This window comes from Cervus elaphus, chromosome 3, assembly GCF_910594005.1.
Source record: "Cervus elaphus chromosome 3, mCerEla1.1, whole genome shotgun sequence".
Lineage (NCBI taxonomy): Eukaryota > Metazoa > Chordata > Mammalia > Artiodactyla > Cervidae > Cervus > Cervus elaphus.
Window position 1 is genome coordinate 22,141,922 of NC_057817.1, and position 12,522 is coordinate 22,154,443.

General features: G+C 43.6%; 1 protein-coding gene across 1 annotated transcript; it reads right to left on the reverse strand.

The window, feature by feature from the left end:
• Positions 1–366: 366 nt before the first annotated feature.
• Positions 367–3,100, reverse strand: BTG1 (BTG anti-proliferation factor 1). Its single transcript, XM_043881133.1, has 2 exons — positions 2,630–3,100; positions 367–1,676 (listed from the first exon to the last, which is right to left on the reverse strand). Exons 1-2 carry the CDS (start codon positions 2,775–2,777, stop codon positions 1,309–1,311), a joined length of 516 nt encoding a protein of 171 aa, XP_043737068.1. The 5' UTR covers positions 2,778–3,100; the 3' UTR covers positions 367–1,308.
• Between the last annotated feature and the right edge of the window lie 9,422 nt (positions 3,101–12,522).

Here is a 12,522-nt window from a genome sequence, read left to right on the forward strand (position 1 = left end):
AATCCATGGGGCAAAATAACTTTTTCAAAGGTGGGCCAGAATGGAACGTTTATCTCTTCACTTCAACAGGGAAGCAGTGAAATGTAATCCTTTGAGTAACTTTTTTTGGTTGATGTTACCTTTGTCTCATCCTCATTTCATGCCATTAGCTTGGGACTGTGTCCAATGTTTCAACTTTAGAACTTTTAGAAAAGTATGTTACCCCTCTAACACCTAAATTTGTATACAAAAATCATCTTTACTCCTTAACAAATGTTTTTCAGCATGACCAGTGTGCAACTGACATTCACATGGCTTACAGAACCTAAGTCTTTTGAGAAATGTATTTCTTTTAGCTGAACCTCTATAATCATGACAAGAGATTGATTAAAATGCCAAGATAAGAAACAATTTATTATAGAGAGAAGAAAAATTTCTCATCCAAAATATAGAAATCTGTACAACTTTGCCACAATCAATATACATGAACTGTACAAATTTACACCAGTTCATAATTTACCAAATAAAAGATGACTAACAAAGTTCACAAAATAGATGGTGGTTTGTGGAAAAGACTTTTACCCAATTAAGTACAAGGAGTTACAAACCAGACCTCCACTTTCTAAAAATAAGAAGTTTACTCAGTCTTAGAAAACTACAAGCTAGCAAATGTACAGAGAGCTGGCTGGTGCTAACACCACAGTTGAGACAGTGTCTTTTTAAGGGTCTTTTTTTTTTTTAAAGCCTGTTGCCAAGGCAGATTCTGGTCACTTGCTACTTTCAAGGCCAAAAAACACAATACAAGGTCTGACCATGTCCCCAGGTCATGCTTACTAGTTTGTCTTATATACATTTATACATATTTAAGTGCTAGGTAAAAGTCTTGTCATAAAATTTCCAGTACTACCATGTTTAAAATGTTGAGCTTTCCTATTGAGCTGCCAAAAAGGATAACAACTTTTAAGTGTAATAGTGCAAATTTTCTCTGCAAGTTCTACTGCAGAGAAATACAGATTTGCATTAAAGGGACTGACGTAAAAATTTAGGTATCATGTCTGGGAGAAACTGAAACCATCCTAGGACTTCACTCCTAGCAAATAAGATGATCATTTACTTGGACTCACAGGCTATTAAAATCATTGAAAGGTACTGTCCAAACTATGGCACTGTCACTTAAAAAAAAATTTTTTTTTACCACTCTATCTTGTGTCAGATCTTCACAGCTGTGACATGGTTTAAATTCCATAATCCATCCCCAAGGGGAGCCCACCCAAAGCAAAAATCAAATTTATCCATCCATTATAAGATGATCCATCCATAGACTATATCTTAACCTGATACAGTCATCATATTGTAGTTTTTGGAAGGGCTTGTTCTGCCCAAGAGAAGTTCCTCCTTACAGCTGATTCTGCTGTCTACCATTTGCACGTTGGTGCTGTTTTGGGTGCTACCTCCTGCTGGTGAGGCTTCGTACAGCACACAGATGGAGCCATCCTCGCCAATTCTGTAGGACACTTCGTACGGGTCAACCCAGAGCGTGAGTTCACTTGGGAGAAGCCTGAACAGCTCCTGACTGCTCAGTCCAATCCGCTGCGCTGCCTGTCCAATCAGAGGATCCATTTTATGGTTGATGCGAATACAACGGTAACCTGATCCCTTGCAGGGCTTCTCTGGGAACCAGTGATGTTTATAATGTTCTATAGAAGAAAAGAAGAGAGAAAACAATGCTTAGACGCCGTTACTGTGCTCCCGCCTTCGTCTCCTTCTTCCGTTGGCTCCTTTGAGTGAAAATGCCGAGTATCAACTTTTTTTAAAAAGCCCAGCATCGCCTTCGCGGATGTGCGTGGATGGAAAACGAGCAGGGCAAGGTTTTAGAAATAACAGTTGCACGGGACAAAACAATCTCCGGGAACCAACCGGCTGAACCGCCAAAACGGGAATCGGGCGCGCAGCCTGCGCCAGCCGGACGGCACCGGCGGCCAGGCGGGAACCTGTTTACTTTCTCCACCCCACCCTGGCCGCACACAATGGGGTTTATGACTTTGGAGGAGAAGCGCCACCGGAGTGTTAACCCCGAAGGAAAGGAAAACAAGCCACCCTAAACCACGCTCTGGGCAGGGCTGTAATTGTGCCGGTGACAAATCCGATGATTAATGGGCAGGGGTAGGAGGCGCGGGGAGACCGCACGTCCGTCCCGGGCAGGCTTCGGGGCAGCCGCGCCGTTTTACCCCCTGGGCCGGACAGCCGAGCCCGCAACGGTTGGACTGGAGTGGGGGGAGGGGGCGTCGAACCCACCCCAGCCCCACGGCTCCTTTGTCCCCCCAAATCCGCGGAACGTCCGAAAACCGCAGCTCCCGCCTCGGTCGGCTTTAGTTTCTTTGTTGTGCGTCAGTTTTCTTCTCCCCCCCCCCCCGCGTTGGCCAACCGCGGGGGGCCAGGGAGCGCCCTCGACCCAACCCCCAAACCCTCCCTGGGACCCGCCGTTAGCGGCCGCCGGCACGCCAGCCACTGTCCCGCGGCCGGACTCGAGCGCGGTTGCCCGGGGCGCTGCGGAGACTCCCGCGGCCCCGACGGCTCGGCCCCGGCAAGTGCGGCCGCGTCCCCCCCGCCCCCGGCGTCCCTCGCCCTCCTGCCACCACGGCCCGCTCACCTGCCAGCAGCTCCTGCAGGCTCTGGCTGAAGGTCTGCAGTTGTCGCTCGCTCGTGAGCCCCTTGGTGCGGAGGAACTTAGAGATGAAGGACACGGCGGCGGCGATCTCGCCTATCATGGTGGCGGCCCGACTGTAGAAGGGATGCATGGGGGCGGCGGGCGGGGGCGGCCCGGGGCGGCCGGGGCTCGGCGGCGCGGCCCCGACGGAGGAGCGGCCACCCCGGGCTCCCTCACAAGTCAGAGGGCTAAGAGGGAGAGAGAGCGTGAGCGGCGTACGGCTACTTTTTTTCTCCTTTCTTTATAGTAAAAGTTATTTTCGACACAGGAGGCGGCAGGAAAGAGGAAGAGACGAGCGACGGCGGCCTGGTCACATCGCGCGGACCTCCCCAGCCGCCTCCGCCTCCAGCTCCGCAGCCCCCGAAGCTCCCAACAGTTGCATTTCCAGCTCCGACGGGCTAAGAGATAAAGGGGTGGTGCAGCACTTTTTATAGAGCCGCGGAAAGGAAGTGGCGTAGCTGGAGCGTGACGGCCGTCTCCAGCCAATCCAGAGATCGCACCATTGTGACGCAAGCAGATTCGGAGTCGGAGGGGGCGGGAAAAAGGGGCCAGGGGGGCGGGTCCATAGACTGGGAAGAGAGGGAGGAGCTGACGTAATCCGCTTGTAAACAAATAAACCCCGGAGTGGCAGCCGGAGAAGGGGGAGCAAGTGGCGGGGGAAGGAGGAAACCAGGGGTGCGCGTGTGAAAGCCCCGCCCCCCAGCCCTAGCTCCTCCTTCCCGCTCCGGCAACTCCAGGCTCCGCGCCAGCGCATCCTCTGCAAGAGTACTCTGCCCGGGCTAGCCTGCGAGGAGGCTTAATGCTGTGAGATAAAAGCAGCCCGGCTTAGGCTGTGTACACCCGCGCCGGCGGCACGGATACGTCTGCCTGGCCCGCTGACTGTACTCGGTGTTTACATCCTGTCCCCGACGCCGAGTCTACGTGGCTGGCTCCACGGGCAGGATGAGCAGCGGGGTGCGGGTACCAGTGCTGAGGATACAGGGAGTGTGGAGGAAAGTGGAGCGAACCGGCTCTCGAGGGTTAGTAAGCCTTTTATGGTTGCTGTTTAGTGACATCAAGAGTCAAAAGGAGAGAAGAATGGAGTCCTTACTGAACCCATCTTAAAACTGATAAGAAAGCCTGTTATTGAAGATAAGTATGGTAACCGTAACGTTTAATCTATAAACAGAAAAAAATCTATAGAATGCATTTTACACCGTTTATGCACAAAACCAAAGGTTGTTTCTTTCTTTAAGTAACTGTCTCAGCCTTCGCGTTTTGCTGTCCTTTATAAAACAAGAAAAGATAAAATTTGAAGGTTGTGAAAGTACTAGGCACAGACATTTAAGGTTACTTGAAGTCCTACTTGCCAAACTGGGGGTGGGCGGGGAGGGGGGGAATACGAAGGCATGAGCCTGCTAAAACGATTAGGCCTGCGAGAGGGTTAACCCGAACTCCATTAAAGAGGAGGGGAAAAGAAAAAAAAAGATGGTGAGCTGGGCAGATGGAGAAAGCAAACAAGAGGCAGAAGTTGAACTCTACCAGATGGAAATAAATATCCTGAGCTTAGCTGGTCATCAATATTGCAAAACACTACTGAGCCAAAGGGTATAGAAATGAAGGGAAAAGTACAATTCACCATAAAGCAGTAGGAGAAAAAAAATTGTTGTTTGAATGAAATATGTAAAACTGGGCTTGAAAGAATAGCTTCTAGGTTATTTTTTCATTTATACACAATAATTATAGGTAGTTATATGTGAAATAAATACTTGAAAAGATAGTAAAACTGAATTATTTAAAAGCATTGACATGAAAGTGTTTTCTTTGAATAAATGCATCAGTGCATCAAAAATAATGGTAAATAGATACATTCGTTTCCTTCTAGGACTCTACAGATAGAACTGTGCTTAAAAGTAAATGTCATGGTAATTACTTCCCTAGGGATGTGAAACCTCTTGCACTACTCAAAATGGAGATAGGGAAACAAGTAAATCCTTAAAATTACCATAGTCCTAGATCTAGATTTTCTGATATCCCTCTAACCCCCACCTCTCTTACTCATCTGCTCTGTTCATTTCCCTTACACCATCAAGTCATTCGAGCATTAGATTAGAAATCAGGTGAGTTTTTCTCCTTCAAAAATTTTCAGCTTAAACTGACTCATCTACAAAATAGAAATAATGAAATTAACAAAATATTAGGATCCAAATTCATTCCTGTCTCCCAGCCCATGTTTTCTCCACTACTTTTTTTTTCTTTCATTGAAATGTATTTGATGTACAATATCATGCTACTTTCAAGTGTACTACATAATGATTTAACATTTGCATACATTATGAAATGGCCACTACTTTTAACTGCCTTCCCAGACAGCAGCTGGACCCTTTCTGAATGCTTCTTAAAATCAGTAGAATAGAGTTAACAGAAAGTTGAACTCACATATTCTTGAAGGGGTTTTCCTCCCACTGTTTTCTATTGTATGTGTGTGTTTCCCACTTTAAATCATTCCTTTAAGAGATAAATGGACTTAAGAAATTACTCTTTTACACTAGGGTGATCTAGGGAGTACTCAGGAGGGGAAAAAGGAGGTAAATATTGGTCCTAAATGCAAGCTTTAGATAGTGGACAAGGTTAATAGCTAATGGTTTTCAAATCTGGACATATATATGTTTAGTAATATTTTTCCAGAAGTTTAGTAACGCTGTTCCCATCCAAGAACCTAGGAGGTATTTCTTGACATTTTGAATTTGTAAAGGACTTTCTCATCTTGTTAATATGCTCAACTACAGGGCACTCCCAACTACTTACAAACCCAACTCTTCGTTCTGTGTCCTTAGGCAAGTTATTTAACTTCTCTGCATCGTAATCTCCAAAAAATGGAAAGGTTGTTATGAGGACTAAGTGGAATAATTTTGTTGTTTAGTCGCTCAGCCGGGTCTGACTGTTTTTAACCCCATGGACTGGCAGGCTCTTTCAGTCCTTGGGATTTCCCAGTCAAGAATACTGGAATGAAAAAAAAAAAAAAAAAAAAAGAATACTGGAATGGGTTGCTATGACCTCCTCCAGGGGATCTTCCCAACCTGGGGATCGAACCCAGGTCTCCCACTTTCAGGCGGATTCTTTACTATCTGAGTCACCAGGGAAGCCACATACATAGATAAAAAACCCAGAGAGTGAGGCAAGGAGTGAGAGCTGTTCTTTCTCCTCCTGCCTTCTGAAAGTGTCACTCAGTCGTGTCTGACTCTGCGACGCTATGGCCTGTAGCTTCTATCCATGGAATTCTCCAGGCAAGAATACTGGAGTGGGTTGCCATTCCCTTCTCCAGGGACTCTTCCCCACCCAGGGATCGAACCTGGGTCTCCCACATTGCAGACAGATTCTTCACTGTCTGAGCCACCAGAGAAGTCCTTAGATAGATAGATAGGTATATTAAATTGCCTGTGATAATATATATAATTATCAAATTAATTTCTAAAACCTATAAAATTTTAAATCAAAGCACTATTAAAAAAAAAACAAAAACAACCTTAAGGAATATGTGAAAACAGTCCAAGAACCTGGATTTCAAAATAAATCTGTAAGTGACAAATGTCAGATCTTTGGAGTGCTTAAGAGTTCAAAAGGTACTTTCTATAGAGGAAACTATCAGGCAACTAGAATCCTCAAAGGGCTGGATTACATTCCCATCCCTTAGTTCAATTGTTACCTGAACAGTTTGCTCTGGACTAACAAATCACAGCTCCCTGTAGACTTTTTGAGTAATTGTGTTAACCAAAAAATGGAGAGAGAAAAAAAGAAAATTTTATATAGGGTGAGGGAATGAACTTCTTTCTCTATTTCATAGACTAGTAAAATTTAGGAATCAACACAAGTTTGAAAATCTTATTTTGCCAAAGATGTTATTTAAAGAATTACATTATCATCTGCTGTCACTATCATTTTGTGGCAAAGATGACATTTTAACACCCCCAAAGTAAGAAAGGTATCCATATCAGAAAATAAAGCATGGTCTTTTTAAGTGAATACATTTTAAGTATGTCACCTTACTAAATGTCACCTTTTGCATTTCAGTGTTTGGGAACTCATCAAAAAGAGAACACTAAATTAGGCTTTTATGCTATTCATTGGATATGTTATTCCTACTGCCTGGAATATCGCCTCCCTTTTTTTTTTTTCCTAGCTAATATCTGCTTATCCTCCAAGATTTCCCTGACTCTCTGGACTTGTGTGTCTACAGTATTCTGCTTCCTCTTGTCCTTGCCCTGGTACTGATCAGACATACTAGATTTACTGTGTTTGCTAATCCCTCTTCCTTTCTGGTCTGTAAATTCTCAAAGGGCAGGCATCTTCTGTCATTTACTATTGTGAATGCCTAAGAAACAGGCTAACACATAGTATACTGTTGACTGATGTTAGACATCTAAATACAAATGAGTCCATCAAAACCATGACTTGCAAACACACACATACAAAACCCACAAAAAAAAAAAACAAACAATAACAAAAAACAACCGATAACAAAAACAACGTGACTTGCAGTTTGTCAGCTGACAGATCACACAGAGCAAGTTGTCTTGCTTAAAATCGGACAGTCAATATTTGAGAAGATAAGTAACTCACCTCTGTGGCCCTGTCTTTCTGGCTCCCATAAGTGTTAGATTACTCCATAGTGTTTTAGATAAATGTTTTAGGATAGGCTGCATTTCCAAAGCAAAGGAAATGGAGACCAAAGTGACTTGGATATGCTGCTTAAGAAATATTATGGTAGTGTCCACATCGCTCCCATTTAAGGTTTCTTGTGTTATTTCTCCACGTGTTATGTAGACACATTTTAGTATTTTTATATATCAGATTACACAGGGGTGTCATTTGCCACTCTCTCACATTACTGTTCTATCCTGAAGTTGTTCACAAGGAGTCCTTCCTAAACTCCAGGCTTCCACTTCATCCCTGTGATCCTGGCTTCCTGCATTATTGCTAGGAAAGTCCCAGATTTTTTTTTTTTTCAATGGCTGTATTATAGTTCACAAGGTTGTACAGTAGGCCTCCCCCACCACCCTTTTCTGAAAGGTCCCCCTCCCTATAATCCCCACTCAGCAAAGGCCTTGCTCCTTATCTGGCCCCTCCCTCCCCAAAGGCACCTTCAGGCCCAGAGACTCCCTTGCTGAACTGGATGAGCCTCCTTGTTGCTGAAGGCATTCACTAAAGTATTAACTATGGTGTCCTCTGTTGTGAATTTACTTCCAGAGTCCTAGGTGTCCTTGGTGCTTGCCTTAGAAAACTCACAGCTAAATCAACAAGTACAGGCTCAAGCAGGAGAGTTCTTTACAGAGTGTTAATAGCAAATAGAGACAGGGTATTTATTTTGGGGTGTGTATGGGGCAGAAAGAGATAAGGAAGCCAGTCCCCAAAGTGAGTGATCTCTGCTAAGTGATCTCTGATCAGTAAAGTTGGCCCACAGATAGGTCTCTGGAAGGAAGAAAAAGAGGAGACCTGATCTGGAAGTATTTTAAAGACTTAAACCACTCTGAGGAAGATAAATATTGCTGAAAAAACTGGTGAGTAGAGAGGGCCATTGGTACCTGGCAGTGAGGGGAGGGTGAGTGTTTTGAGCAGGGAAGTGAAATGATCAGATTTATTTTTTGGAAAGTCCTAAGGATGATGAATTAAATTGGGGTCATTTGAAGTGACTTCTTTTTTTGTCTCTAATTCTTATTTAAATCTTTAAATAATTTAGCTTTCATATGGGCTCATCTCTTCAACTAGAGACTTAATGCCTTTTGTTTATTCTTTTCTTCATTATCCATGGGAAGCAGACCACTTTTAGGAGCCTCCCCACCTGCCAACCTTCTTTGCTTTGCTTATATATGAATTCAAGGGCACAAACTAAGACCCTTGTACTAGTTTAGATCAAGAAACATAAGAGAACTAGAAACCAGACAGTGACAAGTATAGATCTGGGGCAAAACTGTTCTTGTGAAAGCAGTTGGGAAAAAGGATTAAAGAGCTGCTTCTGAGTAGCAGTAACAATGATCAGAAAATGAAGAGGAACTAAAAAGCCTCTTGATGAAAGTGAAAGACGAGAGTGAAAAAGTTGGCTTAAAGCTCAACATTCAGAAAACTAAGATCATGGCATCCGGCCCCATCATTTCATGGCAAATAGATGGGGAGACAGTGGAAACAATGTCAGACTTTATTTTGGGGGGCTCCAAAATCACTTCAGATGGTGATTGCAACCATGAAATTAAAAGACGCTTACTCCTTGGAAGGAAAGTTATGACCAACCTAGATAGCATATTAAAAAGCAGAGATATTACTTTGCCAACAAAGGTCCATCTAGTCAAGGCTATGGTTTTTCCAGTGGTCATGTACGGATGTGAGAGTTGGACTGTGAAGAAAGCTGAGTGCCGAAAAATTGATGCTTTTGAACTGTGGTGTTGGAGAAGACTCTTGAGAGTCCCTTGGACTGCAAGGAGATCCAACCAGTCCATCCTAAAGGAGATCAGTCCTGGGTGTTCATTGGAAGGACTGATGCTGAAGCTGAAACTCCAATACTTTGGCCACCTCATGTGAAGAGTTGACTCATTGGAAAAGACCCTGATGCTGGGAGGGATTGGGGGCAGGAGGAGAAGGGGACGACAGAGGATGAGATGGCTGGATGGCATCACCGACTCGATGGACATGAGTTTGAGTAAACTCCGGGAGTTGGTGATGGACAGGGAGGCCTGGCATACTGCGATTCATGGGGTGGCAAAGAGTCGGACACAACTGAGCGACTGAACTAAACAATGATCATACAAATTAACATCATTGAAGGTGAACCAGACACTGTACTAAGTATTTTATTTTATTTTTTTGCATTTGAGAAGTCAATTCAGTCATGTCCAACTATTTGCCTCCCAGGCTCCTCTGAAGCCCGCCATGCTCCTCTGTCCATAGGATTCTACAGGCAAGAATACTAGAGTGGGTTGCCATGCCCTTCTCCAAGGGATCTTCCCCACCCAGGGATCAAACCTGCATCTCTTACATCTCTTGCATTGGCAGGCAGGTTCTTTACCATTAGTGCCACCTGGGAAGCCCATTTTATTTTTACTTTTTATTTATTTATGTATCCATTTATTTTTGGCCATGCCACTCCACTTGTGGGATTTTAATTCCCCAACCAGGGAATGAACCTGGGCCCTCAGCAGTAAGACCATATAGTCCTAACCAGTGTACCACCAGAGAATTCCCTTGTACTAAGTATTTTAGAGGCATCCCATTTAATTCTCCCAGAAACACCACCAGGTAAGTATAATTGTCTGCATTTAACATAGGAGGTTTCATTCCTAAAGAAAATAAGTAATTTATTCAAGGTCTTACAACCAGATTTAAACCCTAAAGTCTATACTACAAAACTTGGAGGTGAATTCCTGATACTACCTTTTCTAAAGGGATCATGAGAAATAAAACCTTATAAAGGTATAAAACATTTTAGAAATTAGTAGAGATAGTAGAAAGGAAAAAAAAAATAAAATTCAAGGCAGCTTGGGAGAGTTCTCATGGTTGACATATCCTGGAAAATACAGCTATATTTCTTAAAAGGCTCACTGAAAAATGAATCAAAGGACATATTAAAACATTAATCTGCCAAATAAAATAAGTTCATTGGAATGAAAACTATCCCTAGGGGCAGATAAGAGAAAGCAGAAAAAAATAGCTTCTATTTTAGACTATTTTAGCATATCGCTTCTCCTCTGACTTGAATTGGCAGAAGGAACTGGGAAGTGGGTTGGTCCCACAGTCCTCCAACAACTAAGCAGAGTCCGGTGAGCTTTGAGGGCTCAGGTCAAAGAGGTGGAGAGCAGCAGAAAGGGTCGCTTTTGTGTCTGTCTTCTCGCCAGCTTCCCTGGTGGCTCAGTGGTAAAGAATCCTCCTGCAGTGCAGGAGATGCAAGAGACAGGGGCTCCATCCCTGGGTGGGGAAGATCCCCTGGAGGAGGGCATGGCAGCCCACTGCAGTATTCTTGCCTGGAGAATCCCATGGACAGAGGAGCCTGGCGGGCTACAGTCAATAAAGTCACAAAGAGACAGGACTGAGGGTGTAACATGCTTCTCCTTCTCATGCTTCCTTTTAGCAGACCCTATGACTTCACTTACTTTTTTCTCTTTTCAAAGCTGCCACCATCAACTCTGTCTTCTGGGGCAATCCCCCACTGTTCAGGCTTGTTGGATGTTTATCTGTGTCTTCCCAGCACCAAGAGTCTACTTCAGTTTTACCATTTAACAATAGTGTGGGGAAAGAGACAGATGATAAGAATCGACTTTGGAAAATTGAAGGCCTTAAGGAATCATACAAAGTTCTTGTAAGTTATGGCCCTGGCCTATAGTAGTTATAACTTTCTGAATATGGAAGACATGGACCTCCCCTTCCTGCCAAACCAATAGGGCAGCCAGGTTTCAAAGTGTGAGCCTGAGCTAGCCATCCCAACATCACCCCAGGAAACTGATAGAAATGCAAACTTTTGCCTCTAGACCTACTAAATGAGAAACAGTTTAGCACTAATGTTTCAGAACAACTGCTTTAAAAAGTAATGGCAACATTCTACAATTTAAATTCAGCAAACAGGACTTACTTCCCCAGTGGCACAGTGAATAAAGAATCCGTCTGCCAATGCAAGGGACATGGATTTGATTCCTGGTCTGGGAAGATTACACATGCCTCGGAGCAACTGGGCCCCTGCGCCATCACAGCTACTGAAGCCCGTATGCCTAAAACCTATGCCCACAACAAGAGAAGCTATAGCAATGAGAAGCCTGTGCACTGCAACAAAAAGTAGCCTCCGATCACTGCAACTAGAGAAATCCCATGTGCAACAATGGAGACCCAGGTCAGCCAAAAACTAAGTAAATAAATAAAGTCTCTCTTCTTACTAAAGATAAGTAAATAAATAAAACCAGCAAACAAACTTCATATCCAAGCATATACTATCTCAAATAGAAATCTTGTCCCTTAAAAAAAGTAGCATACTAATTTAATACGTAAAAGCTGCCTTTTTTTTTTAATATTGTAGTGGTTTTTGCCATACATTGACATGAATCAGCCATGGATTTACATGTGTTCCCCATCCTGATCCCGCCTCCCGCCTCCCTCTCCATCCCTTCCCTCTGGGTCTTCCCAGTGCACCAGCCCTGAGCACTTGTCTCATGCATCCAACCTGGGCTGGTGATCTGTTTCACCCTTGATAGTATACTTGTTTCAATGCTGTTCTCTCTGAACATCCCACCCTCGCCTTCTCCCACAGAGTCTAAAAGTCTGTTCTGTACATCTGTGTCTCTTTTTCTGTTTTACATATAGGGTTATCGTTACCATCTTTTAAAATTCCATATATAGGCGTTAGTATACTGTATTGGTCTTTATCTTTCTGGCTTACTTCACTCTGTAAAAAGCTGCCTTTTAAGTATCAAATATGTTTTAAGTGAACATATTTGCTTTTCTGAGGTTCTGCAGTCTGGGTAAAATGCATTTTTCTCAGCTTCTGAAACAATAGGCAAGTGAGAGTATATAGTGATGTCCATATGTTACTCTCAAAAGAGAAGCTAATACTCAGGAAGCTTGATAAGGTAATCATCTAATCAAATGTTGGTATAGTCCATGCCTTTGTTCACTTTTAGGAAAAGCAGCAGTTTGTCCTTTTTAAGGAACTTGAATTTAAAACAGTAGGGACTTCCCTGGAGGTCCAATAGTTAAAACTCCAGGCTTCCACTGCAGGGAGTATGGGTTTGACCCCTGGCCTGGCCCACTTGGAGATCCTTAATGCCACTCAGTGTGGCCAAAATAAATAAATAGATAAAATCTCAAAGTAAATTAAGGTTTAC

What these genes read in the sequence shown, in the direction of transcription:
- BTG1 (XM_043881133.1), bottom strand. Translation starts at nt 2,777, where the DNA reads ATGCATCCCTTCTACAGTCGGGCCGCCACCATGATAGGCGAGATCGCC. An exon ending in CCTGCAGGAGCTGCTGGCAG is followed by an intron (nt 1,677 to 2,629) that starts GTGAGCGGGCCG and finishes TTTCTTCTATAG; the next exon opens with AACATTATAAACATCACTGG.